The 21,890-nt window shown below is 46.5% G+C and overlaps 1 protein-coding gene across 3 annotated transcripts in view; it reads left to right on the forward strand.

Annotated features, from left to right (window-relative positions):
- The window catches only part of CACNA2D3 (calcium voltage-gated channel auxiliary subunit alpha2delta 3), an 854,557-nt gene that overhangs the window by 174,463 nt on the left and 658,204 nt on the right, over nt 1–21,890 (forward strand). For all 3 annotated transcript variants that reach the window (XM_032322613.1, XM_032322603.1, XM_032322620.1), the window contains exon 3: nt 720–836. In XM_032322613.1, coding sequence (XP_032178504.1) covers nt 720–836 — 117 coding nt within the window. The remainder of the gene's footprint in view (nt 1–719; nt 837–21,890) is intronic.

Here is a 21,890-nt window from a genome sequence, read left to right on the forward strand (position 1 = left end):
CATTCCACCGTATGAGTTGGCAAACTTTTTCTATAAAAGAAAGTAAATATTTTAGTCTTTGTGGGTTATCCAGTCTCTGTTGTGACTACTAAACTTATTGAATATATAAACAAATGGGTGTGGTTTTGTCCCAATAAAACTTTATTTATAAAAATAGGTGATGGATTGGATTTGGCCCAACGATTATAGATTGCCTACTCCTGCTATAATTTTACATTGTAGTCATAGCATTTAAACTAATTTTCCCTAAGTCCCCAGTGATTGGCCATGAAAAAATTAAGTTAGTGATGTTCAAGGAGAACCCCCCCCCCCCACACACACACAAGTTAAATTTCTTCATTTTTATTTTATGACACATTTGGAATAGTCAGTTTCTAGTGGCACTGGCTGTGGGATAACTAATGAATCTGGGGCTGTCCTCCAAAAGAAAGGCTGAGGGTGGTCAGGTTGGAAGTGTAGAGTGTTGATTTCAAGAGCTGAAGAGGACAGATGATGAACAGTTTGATTGCTATAGGGTTTTTCTTTCTTTTTTTCCTTTCCTGGGTGCTTATTAAGTTTCTAAGAGATCCAGAGCCAATTTTCACATTTCTCCCTAGCTGGTTTAATAATTTTGAAGTACAGTCCCATATCTCCAAATCCAACAGAGGCAGTAACTAGAAGTGCTTTGAAATCATGGGTATGGTGTCTCATGCCTTTCCTGTTGCCCTCCCTCTGTACAGAAATACAAAGAGTATGAGAAAGACGTTGCCATAGAAGAAATTGATGGCCTCCAACTGGTGAAAAAGCTGGCAAAGAACATGGAAGAGATGTTTCACAAAAAGTCAGAAGCCGTGCGGGTAAGTGTCTCTGGTTTCTACTCTGTGTTGCCCAAAGACAAGGAGGTACCCCCCAGACAACTGGCACTGATGATTCCAGCTCTCAAAGATCAGAGTTGCCTCAGCTCTTCTGGTAACACTTTATTTCTTTAGTTAGCCAGCAAGAGCATTACTAGGGGCACAAATGCCCTTTCTGGATTGGGTTCAGGTGCCAGTTTTCATCTTATAATCTTATGCCTTCAGTGGAAGTGCCACCAAGTATACAGCCTCAGAGGATGGCTTGTGACTGTGTGATATGTTCACTCATTGCCAAAAGTCATTCAAAGGTACATTGTGGTTTGACTAAGCAACTATAAAAAATGTAAGCCATGATTGCCAAAATGTGGAGATGAGAATTCAATGGAATGAATGAGTCCAGATGAAGCTGGAGGTTCTCCTCACCTCTGTTGGAATATTATTATAATTGTGATGAATGTCTTCTCCACCAGGAGCTCCCTGAAATTTCATATTGTCAGCAGGATGAATCCAAATGTATCTTTTTGGATTTACAAGATGGCATCCAACTCTGTTCCTTCTTGTCCGCTAAATGGTGCGTCTTAGGTTCTTGCTTTAGAACATGCCACACTGGCACAGGAGTATGGGAAAGAATTGGAATCTGAAGAGTTCTTGATTTCTAACCTTTGGTCTGCTTACCTTTTGGTTTCAGTAGTTGACACTTTGCCGTAAATGGCCACTTCCTACATGAGCTTCTCTCACAATTCATTGGCCCATCAAAATTTTCACATGTTATTTCTGCTTTGGGCCTGACAGTGCCACATATCTGCTTGTCTCCAAAATATTTTTGTGCTACTTTGATTCAGGGGAGGAGGGCTGTAGTTTAGTAGTTAAGAGTGTGAAACTGGCTTGGGTTCCGTACCTGCCTTGGTCACTTACTGAGCTTTGACCTTCAGTAAAACTGCCCTGCGTGCTTCAGTTTCCTCATGTGTAAATGGAAGAACACACAGGCTGTGTGACGATCAAATAGTCAGGATTTCGAGCTACTTAGTATAGATCCTGGCACCTACACAGTGCTCAGTAAATGACAGCTTCGTACTGCCGCTATGACTATTAACCAAATAAGTTGAGACATTTTAGGGGGAACTCTGAAGTATCTTAGAAGAAAAAAAAACTTTTTTGCTACAGAAATACTGCTCTGACAGCCAGCCCTGGTCACTTCATGGTGATTCCTGTGTGGTGTCCCTATGTCTCTACCTTAAAGCAAGTGATAAAACTTTTTTTTTTTTGGTAAGGAATCATTTATTTTATTTTTTAGAGAGAGAGAGAGTGGAAAGGACAGAGGGAGAGGGAGAGAGAATCTCAAGCAGACTCCCCTTTGACCATAGAGCCCCAAGCAGGGCTCGAACCCATGATCCCAAGATCAGGGGCCCGAGATCAGGACATGAGTCAAAACCAAGAGTCAGGTGCTTAACTCACTCTGCCACTCAGGGGCCCCAAAGCGAGTGATATTCTTTACAGACACGGTCGCCATTCATATCTACCCCTCAGAACCTGAAATTAAAATGCAACAGCTGCCCCCCCCACCGAAACCCACCATAATTACTATTTTCTGTTTATACAATGAACGCCCCTTTGGTGGAACTTTAGGAATATACTGAAAAATGTCAAACAGAAAAATAGCACCTGAAAGGCAGGCTTGTGTTCTTGTGTTTCTTTCCTTCTAGTTTTTTAAATTTGCAAGTCTATGTGTGTCCTTGGGTGTTTTTCTTTTTCAAATTTGCAGGTGCATTGCCTGTTTGCTTTTGTGTCCAGCTTCTTTCCACTTCTCTACACCATTGCAGTGGGAGCTGCTCTTGGCATCACTCTAGTGAATGATTTTCTTAAATGGCTGCATCCTATTCCAGTCTATGGGTGTGTCATGAAGGATTTTACTGTTCCTCCAAATATGGATGTTTAAGTTGTTTGCAAGTCTTAATATATATATAATGCTGTGGTGAATCTTCTTGTGTATTAATAATAGATCAAATGACTCAGCACCACTACCTTTGGTGTTCCTCTAAGGATTTTCCATGCACTCTCTTGTCCTTAGAACAGCCCCCAGAGGGAGGGATTATATTATTCCACTTTTACAAAAAAAGGTGAGAGAGGCATAAGTTAAGTCGCTTCTCCAGGGTCACATGGGGAATGAGGGACAAGCTCCAGGCACAGGGACCCAAGTCCACATTTCATCACCTACCTGCCCTCAGCATCCTGCAGGGTAATCCCTGAGTGCAGAAGCCAGTTCAGAGACTTGCTAATCTCATCTTCCCAGCTCTTTCTGCATGCGAGGACATTTCTCCCTAGATCAGGTCCTGCCGCTTCCCAGTTCCTCCAGCAGCAGGGGCACGTGAGGGCTCAATTTGCCTGAATCCTCCCCCCAAAATTGAAATGTTTTATTTTGTTTTCAATACTCATAACAATGTTGTCAAATTGAGGGAAGGAAATGCTATTTTTGTTTCAACTCAGGTTTCCTTGTGAATCAAAGAACTTTAGAGCAGAAAAGGACACAAATTTCCTTAGTTTCTGCCTCTGCAATTGACAGATGAGGAAGCCTCCAGACCTGGCATTCCAGGGTGGGGTGGGGGTGGGACTTATACAACACAGCAGGATGACACAGAGGTCCAGCCAGCTCCAGAACGTGGACTTGGCGCTCAGAGGCCAGGGGCCCACGTGGCAGCTGAAAGGTTGTTGAGAAGAGCTAAGGGACCAGTGGACCTCTTTTCCTCACTTACCTCCGTGGACATGCTAGGAGGAGCAGGAGATTAACTACCCTGTGCTTAGTGCGTCTCGATGCACCAGGTCCTGTGCTAAGTAAGCACTCTGGCATCCTCCCTGGCAGGGAGATGCTGTTCCTATATCATGGGCTTAGAGATGAGCATGCAGGCTTGGCAGGGGGGAGTCACTGGCCCAAGTCACATGGGCAGGCTCAGGGGAGTTCCTTTTGCTCCCCACAGGTAGGATTACGGTGCCTCTGGGTGTATCTGTGCCAAGTGTTTTGCACAGGGACTGGCGAATGGTAAGCTTTCATAAGTGTTTGCTCTTACATTGCTGGTGAAGGGAACTTAGAGTTTGTTAAGTATTTCATAATGAGAGAGTCTTAAAGCTTTAAAAAGCTTCAAGGATGATGACAGGAAGGAACTTAATTTTGAATCCTTTTGTTTTAAGTGCATGATGTTTAAAAAAAAAAAAAAGATATGGTTGGTGCAGTTCCTTGAGAAGGAAAAAAAAGGTGCTGTATTTGGATTGAAATGTACTTAGACTGAAGGCATCCAGGTTCTCTGAACTGTGTATTTTAAAGTAGATGTATGAGGGCTTTTGGAAACACAGTTGATGCCATAAAATCTGGGTTAACTGGTCCAGGGGTTTGTGGCACTCCCTGCTCCCAGTCTTTAAGTGGGAAAGAGGGCTTGTATGTCAAGTTGGGTTTGGTTTGGAGGCAGTTTTGCTGTTGAGATGGACCTGGTCCCATTGTGGGCCAGGAATGCTACTGGCAACAGTCATGTGCCTTGTGGCACTGGGACTGAGAGGAGGTGGCCACGGAGAGACCCCCTGGATGTTGCTTTATGTGGAGGCCAAGGAACAGTAGGTGTGACTGTTTTTCATATGATAATGAGACCTCAACTAGGAAAGGTTGGTCTTTGCCTCTGGGATTGGTGAGCTTTTGAAGAGCAAACACTTCAAGTGAACATTTGCCATTTGGGTTTTCAGTGGAGTCCTGATTTGCTGCATGGCACTAGAGTGGACCACAGTGCACCGGGGCCTTTCCTGTCCCACCCCATGCCACCCACTGAGTAGGTGCCCCTTTCTCAAATGGCCCAAGAAAAGAATGGAATTTAGAATTTGCACCATCATTCTGATGCCCCAGAAATCTTGTACTGCAGCCTCCATCCCAGCAGCCCAAGTCCTGGCCATCCCTGATCCAGTGCCAAGGGCTCACCGGCGGTGGGTGCGTGGGAGGACTCAGGAACACACATGAGAAAGAACTGGCTGACAAACAACATAGATGGTTAAAATTTCCATGGATGTCTATAAAATATTTATGAGACTGGCAGTTGCAATTTAGAAAGCGACTCTAACTGCTCCGGTCTGTGAAGGTCGGTACAGTTAGCCCATCACTGCTGGGAAAGGGAGCAGGACTAGTGATCCGGCCATCCAAGCCTGTCATCTCTTGGCTGTGAAACAATGTTGATCTTTTCTCTGTCTCTTCTGGCTTGATTTCATCATTTTCCCCCATCACTTTTCCCAGTGATTAGTTGAATCAGAGTGATTTTTATCATACTCGTCCCCTGTTTGAATTACTCTTCACTATGCAATTATCCTATCACAGAAAGTCCTATTTTCTCCCTGTCAGATGTCTGGAGTAAATGTGAAACCCAAAGTGGCCTGCCCATTACATAACCTCTGTCATCTGGTTGGTAATGGACTATATGTAACTTTTTTTTTTTTTCTAGCCTAGCAAATTACAAATAACCTTAGCTTCCATAATTGCCATTAACATAATGGTGCCATCATTATGGTAGCATGTCTTAACTAATATTTTTTAGCACTTTTTAACGCCATTGGTGGTTTAAATAATTTTTTCACACCCACTCAGAGGGTTGATGTGCAGGTTATTTTAACTTAAAAGCCAGATCTGGGGGGGGGTGGTGACACAGCCATGCTGTCATTTGCTTGTGTGCAGAATATTTGTGCCCAAAGCATTCTCTCCCACCTTCTTTGTTGGAAAATATTCATGCTTACCCAGCCCTCCATTGATGTTGCCGAGCAGTTTATCAAGTTTGAAGTCCCCACAAGTGGACAAGAAATGGATTCAGTTTGCTTTTTAGTTCATTAACATTTCAAGGAAGACAGTCCACATGCTGGACTAGGAGGACGTGATGCCCATTGTTCTCTTCCAGCAGTGGACCCCTGCGGCGGTGGGGGGGGCGCGACACCCTCATTCCTAAGTGACACCTGGAAATGCTCAACTTGGTGACCAGTCAGAGCTCATCTGAAATATTGAGGGGAGGCACATTTGACCCAGCTCCCCTTCCTCCTGAGTTGCTGATGATTTGAGGGGAGTGAGAAGCCAAAAGACGTGCCTTCCGTGGTGCCGTTATATGGACAGGCTGCCCTAGCATTTCCTTTGTCTTTAAAATCCAGTCCTCCACTGGGAGGAGCACACACCATTACACAGCTGACAGGATCATCAGCCCCGGGAGCTCTGAATGAGCACAGACAAACCTGCAGGTGGAGAAGAATCTGTAGGAAGGCATTCTGCATAACTGCGGGCATCTCTGATTCCAGGCCTATACTTTTAGGACGGATTCCAACACAGCAGGGGGATGTTGTGATCCTGTGATTGTGGAATCGTCCGTAAAATCGAGATGAGCAGCCCGACGGGAAAGAAGTAGATAAACCTGGAAATAACAAACAGAAGGACTTTGGAGAGTTTATAAATGTATCCTAGTACTCTCTGGAGTGGCTTTCTAAGAATGAGTTCTCCAGAATGGTGATTGCCTTCGATCTTGTGGAACAGGTTGGGGGCAGGCCCTGCCTTCCTTGCACTGACCTTGGCCAGAATTGTAGCCTCCTTCCAGCTTCAAAGTTTGTTCCCACTTTCGGGGCCAGGAGCCCATCCGCAGGGCTTTCACTGCTGTGCTGGACAGAGTTCAGGCCTCCACAAACTTAAACACTTCTCAGGCACAGAGAGAGGATTATAGGATGCTATCTATTTGGGTAGTCGATCAGGTAAAACATGAAGTATTTCATTTGCCATTCAAGTTCCTCTTCTCTCCCCAACAGTTAATGAGAAATGTCCAAAAGAACAGATTTTCTTGGGGACTATGAAGACACCAAACACAACTTGGCCCTAAACTTTGTAAGCCAAGAGTCTGTTGTTTTCCAACCTTGGATAAGAGTATGGGGTGCATTTTGATCATGCTCTCACGCTCAGTCCTGTAAATAATCTGGTTTTACTTACTTTCCAATTTACATTGATAAAATGATAAATCAGGTACTTGAAAAAAGAGTGTTTTGCTCAAAAATAAACATCCTTGCTTCTTGGGAAAAGCTGAGAGAGACCAGATTATATATTAAGTTTCTCTCCTCTCCTATAGCTACCTGCTGTTGGCTGCCGAGCCGATTCCCATTATAGCTGTACTGTGGGAAGTAATTGCTGTTGTACAGTAATTCAATTTCGGTGCATTCACGCATCGGTTCACCGATAGGGGTTTATCTGGACAAACCCGGGACTTGAAAGCTTTTTATCGAGAAATTCCACATGCCGCAAGACGTTTTTCCTAGGTAACGAATATCAGTATTTGCATTTAATAAACATTTACCTTCTCAGAAAAATGGATGTCTTCCCCCTGCCGAAGAGATTTACGCCAATCTTCCAGAAAGCTAGAGGGTACTATTAAAGTAACTTTCTCTGGCTGTTTTTTGACTGGTGTGTGTCTACATATGTATGACTATAAAACACGTCTACGTCTTTATGTAAATATACCCAATGAAGCATGGAGAGCAGGAGGCACTCCAGGAAAGCATGATTGGTACCAAACATATATGTGATAGAAGGGATTAAGGGTGACGGAGATTCTATGAAGACTTCCGGCTTCAAAACTCATCTGTACCCGCAGGCGTGGTGGAAATTGTTGGTGAGGAATATTTTCAAAAGGATACCCATGAAATTAGAAATGAAGTCAACCATTTTGTTGGTAAATTTCTAAAGTAAGGGAAGGTTCTTAAGACAGCTGGTTCTTCCTGTATACACGGACTCTTGGAGCCTGAGGACTCTTCGGATACTCCGTCCAGAAGGAGCTGCGGAGGTCTCGGAAGCCAGTGTTCCTAGCGTTCCTAGGAGGACCTTCTGCGCGCAGCTGGTTGAGGCGACTGACGCATCCAGAAGACGTTTCTGCCTTTGTTCATTTCTCATCTCACTCAGAGTTTCCTAACATGGTCCCTGAAAGAGAAGTCAGTTTGTTTGAGACAGTAAACACAGTGTTTTAAGTCACAAATGAAAAGACTTTTATTTTATTATGTTGCTGTATCTTCTGGCCTGTTTGCTTTTTCGCCCTTCCCTCTGTCCTCTGTTCCTCCCCTTTGTTTCTTCCTCCCCTCCCTTTCCCCCCACCCTCCCCTCCCCTCCCCTCCCCTTCCCTCCCCTCTCCTCCCCCACCTCTTCCCACCCCGCTTCCTTCTTTCTGCAAACTAGGTTGCAAAACCCCATACATATGTGTAAGAAAATTTACAGCAGAAACCTCAAACCAGAAGAAACTTAAGAAATAGCACCGATCTGGATTCACCAGTTTTATGAGGTCCGGGAACCATTCTTGGTTAATGGGTGAGATCACAACCTCCAGGAACCCTGTGGGTGGTCTTCTTGGGTTTCCCTCCAGAAGCAGGTGGGTTTCCTCTAACGAAGGTTAGATGGTATCCCCCGGAGCCTCATCTCAGAGAGGCCCACAGGGTTGTTCTCCCACCTACACTCAGAGTGAGCTACTCGCCTGCCTCCTGGGGGAATGAGCTGCTGAGAGAGGGGAGAACTTCTGGACATTTCTTAGGGGACGTTTTATCTCCTGTCTCCTCAAGCCTGTCCCGTCAGCCTTGTGCTGAAGTTGGGTTGGCTTTGAGAACCATAGTCGGGTTTTCCTGCTTACTCTGCGCCTGTTGGCCTGTAGAGGGAGTTCTTCTTTGTGGGTCGAGCCACTGTACCAAAGGCGTGCCTGCTTCGTGGTTTTTTGTCCCATTTTTAACTGGCTAAAATCTCTCCGTTTTTAAAGCTTTGTAGAAGACTTAGTTTTGGATTTTCTGTGTAACTCACTTCACCCGTATTTGCTTTGTTTTAGTTTTTGTTTTCCCGGATTATACATATTCATTGTTTTTTTTTTTTTAAACCTTAAGTCCTATAACAATTATTTGTTATAAAGGCAGACCCTGATCCATATTCATTGCAAAAGAAAGAAGAACTTGCAGAAAATGATAAAGGAGAGAGTAAAGATCACAGCATCGAGAGGTATTAAAAGGCACTTGACATTTTTTTAAAATTTTTTTTTAAGATTTTATTTATTTATTTGACAGAGATCACAAGCAGGCAGAGAGGCAGGCAGAGAGGGGGAGGCAGGCTCCCTGCTGAGCAGAGAGCTCAATGCAGGGCTGGATCCCAGGACCCTGAGATCATGACCTGAGCCGAAAGCAGAGGCTTTAACCCACTGAGCCATCCAGACGCCCCAGCACTTGACATTTTTAAGTGCTGTTTCTTTTTAAACATCAAAGTTTCTATTTTTCCAGATATCTTTTCTATTGTACATATATGTATACACACACACATACACACATATAAACTTCTAAAACATTGGATTATTCTTGTAACTAGCCAACTGATTTTTACAAAACTAATTTTATATGTTGTGGACATCATTCCACATCAGTGAATATATATAGTTCTGTTATTTTTCATGACTATAGTATAGTCTGCATTCTGGTTGTTCCAATCAAGAAATTCTCTTTTGGTGACCACTGATATTATTTAACAGTGTTTCGCTATGAAAAGCAATGATGTGCAAAACTCTTGTAGAGAAATTTGGCCTTTTATGTGATGCATGTATTAGGACGTATTCCTAGGAATTAAAAGAAGGCTTTTGGCATCCTTGCCAGCTTGTCCTCCAGACAGCATCCCCCTGTGAGGCTGGAGAGGCTCTCTTTCTTCACTGTCCTCTCTGACATTTGGCCATTACTTTTGATTTCTGTCAGTCTTACAGGCACAGAGTAGTATCTCATTTTATTTGTTTTCTTCAATTGCTTACTGTTTAGCATGGTGGATCTTTTTTGGCTTCCCACCTACACTGTAACGAGGTTTGTGGCAAATTATACCATGTCTTAGAGCATTATTGTCACAACCCAGAGAAGGTCTAGGTGCGGGGCCCCCAGCACACCTCAAAGACAGGTGTGGGCTCAGGAGCTCACTTGGACACACTCGGAGGGCCCTCCCTACCCCTTCTGTCTTCCTTCCTGGACGGTATCATAAGAACAGCCTAGTTGTGGGGGGAGGGATGTGGGACACTGACAGACACCAAGCTGCCTGGCTTTGGGGTGCTGGTTTGGAAGAGTTTTCTGGGAATACCAGTGACTCAGCACCTGAAGAATATGGTGTCTGGGTGTTTTAGACCCTCCTACTACAGGAGAAAGTCACTGGTCCCAAGAGAAGTTGAGTGCAGTATATCCCTTCTCACTGAAAAAGGACTCCATTTCCAGCCCGCTCATTGTTAGACACCTAGACTAAGGACCAGGGTCACTTTGGGTCTCTTCCTCTTATGGTGCGGTTTTTCTGTCTGTTCATCGATCATTTCTTCTTCCTTTTTTCTTATAAGTCGCCTATTAATGCCCTTTCCCATTGTCCATACTATAGTGTTTCTTTGTCCCAGCTGGTCCCCACTCCAGCCCCAGTACCTATCACCGTGTCTGAGTCTTTAGTTAAGTGCTCATTAGACATTTGGTGATTGACTCACAGGTTTTGTTTTTTTTTTTTTAAAGATTTTATTTATTTATTTGACAGAGAGACATCACAAGTAGGCAGAGAGGCAGGCAGAGAGAGAGAGAGGAGGAAGCAGGCTCCCTGCTGAGCAGAGAGCCCGATGCGGGACTCGGTCCCAGGACCCTGAGATCATGACCTGAGCCGAAGGCAGCGGCTTAACCCACTGAGCCACCCAGGCGCCCAACTCACAGGTTTTTATCTTGAAGTCAGGATAACTTAAAGTCAGACTGATAATAGGTTACACCTCTTCGTTCAGAAAACTCCTGAATGATGATGGGGAGAGAAAAGGTTTTGATCTTAACTGCAGAGAAGCCACATAGCTCATGATCCTTTCAGAACCCTTGACCATCTCTTCCAAGTAAATGGGTCCTTTGCATGCCATCTCAAGTCAGACTACTGCCTTCTTAGACTCCACGCTTCAGCCTCAGCCCACTCCCTCCCTACATGGCTCTCCTCCCAGAACAAGGTACTTGAAATGGGCAGAAATCAGGCCAGCTGCTCGGGGTGGAAATAAAAGTTAGTGATTTCTATAGAGGGAATCAAAGAACGTCTTCCCTCCCTCTCCCCCCCCCCCCCCACTCCTTCTTTCCTTTTTTTCTTCCCTCTTTCCTATTTGGTTGGAACTGATGAAGGAAAACTTGACTGGGGATAGGGGAGGGAGGAGGAAGTCTGTGTTCTGAGGCTGTGACTTAGCAGAACGGCCATGGGTTTCCCTGGTGTTCTCGGAGCCTGGCTGAGAGATCTTCTGGTCGTAGTATAGGCTGGAGGCTAGAGCTGGGGTGTGTGCCTCCAGGTTTGGCAGACGTTTCTCTTCATGGGGCACGTGGTGAACACAGGCATCTCCCTACCCCCTAGAAATGGAACACACTGATGTCTGAGCAGTTTCAAGGGGATTCTTCATAAATTTGAGCAAGATGCCATGAAGGAGAATTTTGGAGTGGTGCTGAGAGTAGTTGCGAAGCTCCCCACTTCTGGGCTTGGTATTGTCCCAGTTATAGCATGGCTGGGTCAAGGCACCTGTCCAGAGCCCCACCCTACCCTGCCACCATGGTCTGTAATACCATCTTGCTTACTTCCTTTATTAACTTTTGGGTGTTGTACTTAACTTCTGTTTAGCTCAGTGTTGACTTGATGGTGGCTGTCTCCCCACTAGGACCCTGGTATCATGAGGGCAGGGACCATGGTGATCTTGCTTCCCCTTACAGCCCTGGGACCCAGCCTGGGCATTTGGCAAGTATCGCTGAATGAATGGACTCACCACCCTGGTAATGACGCTGTCATGGGCAGACCATCTGGTCGCCAGGACGTGGTGCTGGGTAGGGTTTCCTGGGTGTTTTCTGTGTGCTCATTCTTGCCCTGGCCCCTGTTCCCCACCAAATGATCCATTTCTCCTCTGTCTCAGAAGTTCAGATTTGATTTCTGTTGTGCGATGATAAAGAAAAAGAAAAAGAAAAATTTCTTTCCCATCTGAAGAGGAATATCATTTAAAATCGTCTTTCCCATTTTCACTGCCTATTTTTATTCTCCATCTATAAAGCCCCGTTTTGAAAGATTTCCTGTCGCTTTGGTCAAGACCAAGTGGACCAAACAGCCCGGAGAAGAGAGGCCCGTGGCCATGGAGACTCGTGTGAAATTATAGTGCTGATCCCTGCCTTTAACCCATAGCAATTACGCCCATCAGGGCACCCACTCGGAAGCTCTGAGCTCGCCTTGCTGCCTTCTCTGCCTGCATCACCCACTAGAACGGAACGAGAACGAGGTGTCCTCTGCAGGTGGAAGACATGCAGGACACTTGTCCGAGCCAGAGTGGGTGGGTGGGGACCACGCAGCACAGCAGTGTTACACCAACCGACTGCTTGCTCCGCTGATTTCTCCAAAGACTGGTGTTTCCATACCAGATCAGGTAGAAAAATAATGCCACTTAGTTTATACTCAGGCGAGGCAAAAGAAATCTTAAAAGGTTTGTGGGTGGGAGAAAATGATGGTGAATCACTGAAGTGTCACCATCAATAGATCAAAATGACAGAATAAAGCCATAATAATAATAATAATAATAATAATAATAATAATAATAAAGACCACTGGCTATAATTGTATAAATGGCAACAAATTAGGGGTTTTCAGCAATATTTTGAATGCGTAGTTATGGGAGGGAGGTGTCGGTGGCATGGGTTGTCTGGTTTTGGTCTTTGCTCAGTTTCCTACGTGGAGGTAAGGAGCGGCTGGGCCCACAGACACAGCGAGACTATTTACGTTTTGTAAATTAGGTTATGAGGGGAAAATGAAAAGGTGGCTGGGAATTCATTGGCGTTTCATTTACATTGCATTCAGCAGAGGGATGCCAGCCCTCTTGAGTAATCAGAGTCTTTGTTGAGAATCAGCTGGGATATCATTGACTGCATGTCCCGAGCTGTACTGGCTGCTTGAACACACAACAGATAATGCTTTTGTATGATCGGGGGGCAAATGGGACTTTTTTTTTTTTTTTCTGGTGTGCTTTTTAATTGATTTTATGTGTCAGTGGGGGAGGAGAATCATATCCTGGGGATGCACTTAGCCTTTCTCACTGTGCACCCAGTGATTCTGGAGCATCTCATCGGGTTGTTTGATGCGCTTCAATGAGAGCAACGTCTTGGGGGCCCTGGAAGGCTGTGGTGGTGGTCAGAAAGCAGACCGTCATCTTGGTCTTGTTGGGGAGCCGTTCATTCGCACCCCAACACCAGCCAGCGAGGGGGTGTCTCCTCTCCTCCAGCAGGATTCTCTGGAAGAACTTCAGGCCAGGCAGTGGTACCGGCCCTCCACACTGTTACTGAGACGTGTGCTGACAGTTACCAGCTGCAGAGGGGCGGTGGAAGGAGCCCAAGGCAGGAGCAAGGCCAGACCCGGGGGGGGGGGGGGGGCAGGGCCGGCCGGCCACTGTTTGGATGGCTCGATGGTAGCCTCTGGTAGAGGAGCCTTGTGGGGCCAGGCAGCTTGTCTCCAGGAGGATGTCCCCCAAAGGCTTGGGGGACTTCCTCCCTTGCTGTGCCAGATGTCTGTCATTGCAGTCCCTATGGTCATCATCTGGGGACAGTGAAGTCCCCATTTGGAAATCAGAGGTGGCCTTTTGAGGCCAGACATGATAGACATGATTTTACTCCAAGGAAGTGTGTTGAGCCTTCTTCACTTGGCAAAAAGGAATATGGGGGAGAAGTCCTTGGGTGTTCTCCTCAAGCTGTGTGTGTGTGTGTGTGCGCATGCGCGTGTGTGCGTGTCTCTTTAAGTCTATGAAACACTGGAAGGCTCTTTCTGAGATTTTCTTCACCTTTAACATTTCAAAATTTCAGCTCTTGTGTTAGGCTTTTATAAACAAGAAGTCTTATTTCTCTTGTGTATTTTCTCTCATCTCAAAGAAGACCTGATCTATGTAAATAACTCCCCATCTGGTCTCATTCACAGAATTAGGAAACAAAAATCAGAGGGCACCCTCCCCCCCCCACTGTCCCTCCCCACAGCACACACTTTTCTACTAGAATGATGACTGAGACAATATCTCTCACGGGGAGAAGGGAATGAAAAATGCCGAAAGTGGTTACATTTGAATGTGTGGCACTTATCTCTCTGTGCAGACACCTTATAGAAAAATAATTCATCAAACTTCCTTCAAGAAGAAAAGAACATTACATCTTCATCAACAACAACATCAAGAGCTCACCGTGGTAGGAACGGGACAATAAAGGAGTTATTTTAGCAGAATTAACAGTAAGAAATTAGCCCCATGTAGCCTTCCTTTTTATCATGGTGTGGTGCATTTGCATATTCTGAAATTTCACATTTGCATAGTCAATGATTTTAAATTAGAGTCTCACATCGCCTCTCTGATGTTTGTCATGTGTGTAACTCGTCTTAATAACTGAGTTGTTGGCATTTAAAAAGCAGCTCATCTTTGGCCCAACCCTGAACATATCACACTGAGTTACCTCTGCAAATTTTTGACAGCTTTACTAAGATACAATTCCCATACAATACTATTCACTCATTTAAAGTGTACAGTTTTTTAGTGTATCCACAGGATTGTAGAACCATCCCCTCAGTCACCTACAGAAGCTTTTCAGCACCCAAGGGAAAAATCCCAAACCCACTGGCAGTCACCCTCCATTGCCCCCCCAAACCTCTTTCCTCCACTGAGAACAGGGAAATGCTCTTCTACTTTCTGTTTCTATAGATTTACGTATTCTGGAGATTCCACTTAAATGGAAGCATCCAGTTTATGGTCTTTTGTGACTGCCTTCACTGAACGTAATATTTTCCGGGCTTATCCATATTTTAACATGTGTCAATAGTTCATTCTTTGTTATGGTCCAGTAACGTTCTACGGTATGTGACCACGCTCTGCGTATCCGTTCACCAGCTGGTGGTCACTTGCGCTCTTTCCACTTTTTGCCTGTATTGACTATGCTGCTGTGAATATTTGTATCCATGTTTTTGCATGGAAGTATATTTTTATTTCTCTTGGGAACATGTAGGAATGGAGTTGCTAGTCATATGGTAACTCTATGATTAACCTTTTGAGGTACTGCCAGGCTGCTTTCGCACATGGCTATGCCATTTTGTGTTCCCATCAGCAGTGTTGGAGAGGTCTGAGTTCTCCATATTCTCACCGACACTTGTTACCTGTCACACACATTAGTGATTGAGAAGTGGTAGCAGCTTGACTTGCAGTTCCCTGATGACTAATAATGTTGAGCATCTTTCTAGCTACTTATTGGCTGTTTGTATATCTTCCTTGGAGAAGTGCCAGTTCAAATCCTTTGCCAAGTTAAAAACTGTCATTTGTCTATCTGTTACTAAGTTGTAAATGTTCTTTATATGTTCTAGATACTAGTCCCTTATCAAATACATGATTTGAACATATTTTCTCCTGTTCCATATGTTGTCTTTTCACTCTCTTGGTGGTGTCCTTTGTAGCCCAAAGTTTTAATTTTGACAACGTCCAACCAATCTATTTTTTCCTTTCTGATGCCTGTACTTTGGGTGCATATCTAAGATGTCACTACCTAAGTCAGGGTCACAGAGATTTGTGCCTATGTTGTTTTCTAAGAGTCTTACAGTTTTAGCTTTTACATGTAGGTCTTTGACCCAGGTTGAGTTAGTTTTTGTACATGGTGTGAGGTGGGGGTCTGATTTCATTCTTTGCATGTGGAAATAACTTGTCTCAGGACCATCTGCTGAAAAGTACCCTTGCCACTCAGAGTGAGTTCCTTTCAGCTCTGACATGTAATTAACCAAATGTTATCATCGGAAGAGCTGATCACTCTAGCTGTGATCAGAATGGCACTGTTGCGCTGACTCTGGCAAGCAGGTATTAAGCATTCTTCGTGTCTTATCTGATTTAATGCTTACAAGCCTCTTTTGAGTTGGGTAGCGTTATTCCTGGTTAGGAACTGGAGAAGCAGCTGAGGCCCACTTTCTCACTGTAGGTAGCTGAGACTCCAGCCCAGACCGTCTTCCCCCTCTACCCACATGTTGTACTGTCCTTCCTGGGGTTTTTATTAAGATCCTGTAGACAGTCGCTGTCAGAGATCAAGGACCCAGCTAAGCACTCAAGGTGAAACATTTGCGCACTTTTCAGAGTGTACGGTTCATCGGAATAGCTCAGGAGTATTGTTAGGATGAAGAGTCCATTTTAGTGGGTTGAGAGTCTGCATTTCCAAAGAACTCACAGAAGCAGACACCACTGCTCAGGGAAATCACATTCCAAGCAGAAAGATTCGTTCGCTGGCTTTCAAGCTTGGGAGGTGAGGAGGTACATTGGAATCACCTAGAGGCTTAAAAAAAATACGGATGCCCAGCCTCTCTTCCTGGGATTCTAGTTGTCTCCATCTGGGGTGTGGACTTGGTGTGGGGGTTTCCAAAAACTCCTCAGGCTGTCTAATGTTCAGCTGAGAGTGAGCAGCACTGAGTTACCTTGTCCCACCCCGCAGGGAGCCCCACCAGGAGGCACTTCAGTGTGCTCTGGGAGGGAGGTGAGGCGTCTAGCTTTCTGGGGCTAGCTAATTGGCCTACAGTCACACAACTACGGGGCAGAAGAGCTGGCAGTCCAGTTCAGGCCTGATTGCAGGGGCAGCTCCGAGCTCTCTCCTTGTGCTCCATGGTGGCCCCCCTGTTGCAGTCCATTTGTAGAGGAGTGAAGTGGGTGACTTCCCCTGGCCTGAGCCAGCCCTCGGAGAAGGTGGTCCGACCCCCGCTCCCTGCTGCTGGGCCCCTTCTCCGTCTTCCGACACAGGGAGCTCTGTTCTCTCATAGGGTGCCAGTGGGACTTGCATGCATCGTTCGCTTCCTGCTGCTCTGAAACACCCGGAGGTGGGGTCCCAGTCCCTATAACTCAAGTTCAGGTTCTCTCATGTCTCTGGTTCCTTCCTCAGGGAATCCGACAGGGTGAGCAATGCTTTGAACTAATAACTGTTAGAAGTGAGGGAAAGTGCTCATTTTTTTTTTTTTTTTATAATTCTTGCCATTTTAAGGAGAAAATAGAAGTTGAGAGTAGTGGTGCAGTCTGTTTGTTGGCTCTTCCTGTCCTAAGCTGCTTTCATTCCTGTAAGGCTGAGTGGCTGTGGGCGTTCACCACACTGGCTTTGACCATCCTGTCCGTGCTGTGGACTGTGAGCTGTGTTTCCTAAAACGGACAGCCTGGGCCTCCGCGTGGGCTGCTGTGGGAACCACGTTGTAGCCACGAGAAGGGAGCCAGTACCCTCCCCCTGTGGCCTTTCCTGCTTCTTGGGGGGAGTCAGATGCTGAATCCAAAGTTAGGGGAGTGGGACAGGCCTAGAAGCTGGCAGTCCCGGCCACCCAGGTGGGGCCCACGGAGGTGGGGGGACTGAGCCCTGGTGGGGAGCAGAGTCTGGGGCCCAGAGATGGCCCAGAGATGGGGCCCGGCAGAAGGAGCAGCTGGAGGGGGGGGGCAGGGAGAGCGGGACAAGTTGACAGGGTTGAAAAGAGGACAGAGCTGGGAGGGGTTGGAGCGGGGAGAGCAAGACAAGGGCCTCTGACCTATGTGAGGTGAGAGGTCAAGGCCTCAGGGCCTGGTGCATTTCTGGGGTCCACGCAGCAGGGTGCTCCCTACACCAGGGTGCTCCCTGCGTTGCTTGGCCCTAGCACCTTTCGCCCTGGGCTCTGTGGCCAGAGGTGTTCACGGCAGGGTCTGGGAGTCACACCAAGGATGGGGGAAGTCAAGGGAGCGTTTGCATTTCTCTTTTTCATTGTCTCTCTTTCCCCGTGTCCCCAGGGCAATGCTGCCATGTTCCCCGCTTTTCTCGGTGCCTCTGATTGATATCCACCCACCCCTCCCCTCAGAAATGTTTTTGTCCTCTCAGTTATCGGAAGCAGCTCCTCCAGATCTCAGCGGGAGGCTCAGCTGCCCCTCTCCCCTGGCTGAGTGCACTTGGAGGGGTAGAGAGAACAGGTCCTTTGTACCACCGCAGGAGCCTGGAAGCCCCCAGAGCACTCAGGAGGAGGGGGCCGAGAAGTCCCTACAGCCTCTGTTGTGCTGGGAGAAACCATCCGGTCTGTGTTCAGTGGAGGCGAAGAGCCCCACTTCTGAAAAATTTCAACTACATTTAGCAGATGGATCTGTTCTGGATTGTCCTGTTTTGGTGAGTCTGACCCACCACTCAGGCAGTAAGTGGGTGGGGGTACCTTGTAGGGGCGCTCACCCATTAATTCTTCAATCTTGTCTCCCAGGGAGGCTCAGCTCTCTGAAGGCAGTTTTATGGAGTCAAGTGTGTAATTACCTTCCTTCGTCAGTGGCTTCTGGAAGCATGTCCCCCTTGTCTCAGTGACCCCAGAGACTGAAGAAGGCTGGCCTTGGGAATTATCCTCTCTTGTAGAAGTGGGAGCGCGGGGCCTTTGCCCCCACCATTTGCTTTGCCACAGAGTTGAGAGGCACTAGATATTCAGTTGGCCCTCAGGAAACTGGTTCCTCTCTTCTTCTAGCATGTCTGCCTGGGCTTTGGAGGCTTGGAGTCCTGGGGCTGGCCATCATTTACTGAGTGTGATGCCTTTCCCTTCTAAGCCTCAGTTTTGTCATCTTTGAAATGGACACGATGACATGTCTGACATCGCACTCTTAGGATAGGGGCAAGGCTGGCTTTACTGTGGGTTCCATCAGACTCTGGGCCCAGATTTCTCCCTCCTTGAAATGGAGACACCGAGGTAGCCGATCTCAGAACTGATGTGAAGGTCCAATGAGAAACACATGTGCAGCATAAGCCCGGTGTCTGGGAGGAGGCAAAGCTGCAGATGAAACAGAACAGTTTAAATAAGAGAACTAGATTGATAACCTGAGCTCATCAGTCCCTGCCTTTCAGCTAAGGGTAGGGTGGTTGTCCAGTGTGGACAACATTAGGCCAGCCTCTAGTGGGCTGATGCGAATAGGGGAGCCTAGGGGCCATGCAGACAATTTTAATAGTTGTACATATATTTTAATCCATATTAGGTAAAATATAATTACCTTTTAAAGCAAAATTACATAAGCTATGTCAGTTGATTTAAAGCAATGAAATAAGGAAGGATGAGATGAAGCCAGTTGCAGAATGTTTTTGGGGGGCAGTTGGAGATCCCCTGGGCCCCACCATTACAGAAGGGGACAGGTCAGATGTGTGGTTGTGGCCATGGGAAGTGAACTGGATGAATACAAGGCAGCAAGGTTGAGCTTGAATGAAACAATGTATAAGAAATAGAATCAGATTTATAGCATCGTAACACCTATGTAAATTAAAAGCATGTAAGGCCATGTGCACAGTTAAGGCTGTCTATCAAATAGAGTAGATTGGGTGCCAGCGGGGGTGGGGGGTGAGAGTGTAGGTCAGGACTGCAGGGGAAAATGTAAATGGAGAGGGGGCCTTTCATGGACCAGGGATGGTTATATGCTGAGTGTGAACAGCTCAGCCTTCCGTTTGAGTGGTAGCTGCCCATGCACACGCGGTGTGAACCGCAGAGGGACATACCCTTGTCCATCTGCACACAGGATGGTTGGCTGAACAGGCAGATCACGATGGTGGGATGCAGATGTGTGAAGTGGGAGCCGTGGTGCAAAGGTAGAATGCTAACCATGACAGTGAGTTTCTCTTAACCTTTCTTCCCACTGCCCCCTCTTCCATGTGTACTTTACACACAGGATTGCACTCCTTTTTCTCAACAACCTTGTGAGGCAAGCCCAAGGTCCTGGAGGGAAAGCATGGTAGAGCAGGCACTGACCCAGTCTGTCGGACCCCAAAGCCCATGGCTACCATTCACGTTGTGCACAAACAACATTAGCATAAAGATTCCTTTAAAATGGGCACACTTTTACCTCCCGCACCATCCCCTTAATTCGTGAATTGCTTGAGTTCTGTTGGTTCTACATTAGTTGAATATGGTCATCCCATAGTAGTTGAGGGCCGTGTTAGCAATATTAGGTTCAGTCTTTTTTCTTTTTTTTATTTGTTTGTCAGAGAGAGAGAGACAGAGACAGACAGAGAGAGAGCACACAAGCACAGGGAGCAGCAGAGGGAAAAGGAGAAGCAGGCTCCCCGTGAGCAGGAAGCCTGATGCTGGACTCAATCCCAGGGTCCGGGATCATGACTTGAGCCTAAGGCAGATGTTTAACTGACCAAGCCACCTAGGGCATCCCTGGGTTCGACCTTCTTGTGTGGAGGAATATTTGTTGATGCAGCCCTTTCATGACTCCTGATACTTAGTTTTGTGCCTCTGAAGTCCAATGTCTTACCACCTCATTTCTTCCTTTCTTTTTTGTCATTTGCATTTTGGCAACAATAATGCTGTCGCCCCCCCTCCCTCCCCAGCCGTGAGCCAGCCAGGCAAATGGCCTTGTTCCAAATGGCATCTTCATGCTTACTGCTGCTAGCAGGCAGGTGTGTAACATTGGGTTTCCACCTGTGTACCTGCAGAATGATTTACCAGGAAGATGCATGACTTCTACGGCAGACAGCAGAATCACCTGGAATGCTTTATGGTTCATTTCACTGTCCACACAAGTAGATCAAGCTGTGGAGCCCTTCCTGGTCCTGAGGATGTCTTCTGGCTTGTGCATCCAAAGCGTTTGGGTACCTTCAGAGAGCAGCCCGTCTGGCTGATGGCTGTTGGCTGGGCTCTGAGTGCTCCCAGGGGCAGACAACGCCCATACATCGTAATCACCATGGAGCACAATGGAAGAGGTAAACAGCTCTGAAACTGTGCTGTAAATCGTCGTCCAGGGATGATTGTGTTTTATTATGGAGGTTAAATTACAGCAATCATCATTGCACAAAGGCGCTGCAGTAAGAAAACATTTGGGAACAATGTGTTCCTCCCTTGGCTTGGGTGATGGGTACACAGGAATAAAACACCATCACTTGATTACCGTAAGGCCAGGAGGGAAAAATAGGAGCAGGAGCCCACCGCAAGGTGGACGCTCTCTTTTTCTTTTGTGAACCAAGCAGGTTGTGAGCGCATGGCAGTTTCCCCAGGAAAAGATCAATTGGACTGGAAGATGACTTCCAGCTTTGTTGGACTTCTTTCCTTATCTTCTCCCTGTGTGTGTGTGTGTGTGTGTGTGTGTGTGTCTGTATGTCTGTCTGTCTACTCAGGCTCAGATGGGCTAAGATAAACCTAATGGGAGACCAATGCCTGCCCCACTGGTCCCCAGTTTATAGATTCTGTTCTTCTGAAGCTCCCCATCTCGCCATCCTGCAGGGACTGTGTGTATTCTGGGCCACTAGGTTCCGTGGTGAAGGAGATGGGCTTTAGAGCTCCCCGAATGCAGGTTCCAATCCCGATTCTGGCTCCTGACAGCTGTGTGACACAGGGACCATCATTTCTCTGTCTGAGCCTCAGGATAGCCAACTGTAAAACGAGAGTGGTGATTTCCCTCCCTCACGGGGGCCTGTGAAACACACGTCTCCATTCTGGACACACAGTAGGTGCTCAATGATTGCTCCCTCCCATATTCTTGTTATGCCCCAATAATGGGTGCTTGATTAAAGGAGCAAGACTGATACAAAGCGAAGGTCAAGCAAAGCTTTATTTCGCGCCAAGCATCAAGAATCTAATCACACATTCAGGGCCGCACCTCTTACAAGAGACGGCAACCGTCCCTCTGTTTCACACTCTAGCTTTTAAGGGCAAAGGCCATGCAGTCGGGCCTGGCCACGCACAGTGACCAATGAGATTGTAACACACACAGGAAACTCCATACTGATGCTAGGTGACCAATTGAGTTACAATTTACCCTAGTAGACATTTGACCCAGCCTATTACACCTTGATTACACGCCAAAAAGTGTTTCCAAAGGGTGGGGGCCCCTACTCCTTGGTAGCTAGGGAGACAGTATGCAGCCCCCTACTGATCAGATGTCTCCACCTGGCCTGACCCACCCTTGTGTCTGGGCTGTGTTACCCGAAGCTGGGACTTGTTTTTAAGTGAGTCCCCTGGGGCAAGGGAAGCAGGGACAGTTTAACTTTCATGAAAGCTCTTGCTAAATAGGTCCTTAAAATTCCCATACATATTCC

This window comes from Mustela erminea, chromosome 1 (genome assembly GCF_009829155.1).
Source record: "Mustela erminea isolate mMusErm1 chromosome 1, mMusErm1.Pri, whole genome shotgun sequence".
In the NCBI taxonomy this organism is placed as follows: domain Eukaryota; kingdom Metazoa; phylum Chordata; class Mammalia; order Carnivora; family Mustelidae; genus Mustela; species Mustela erminea.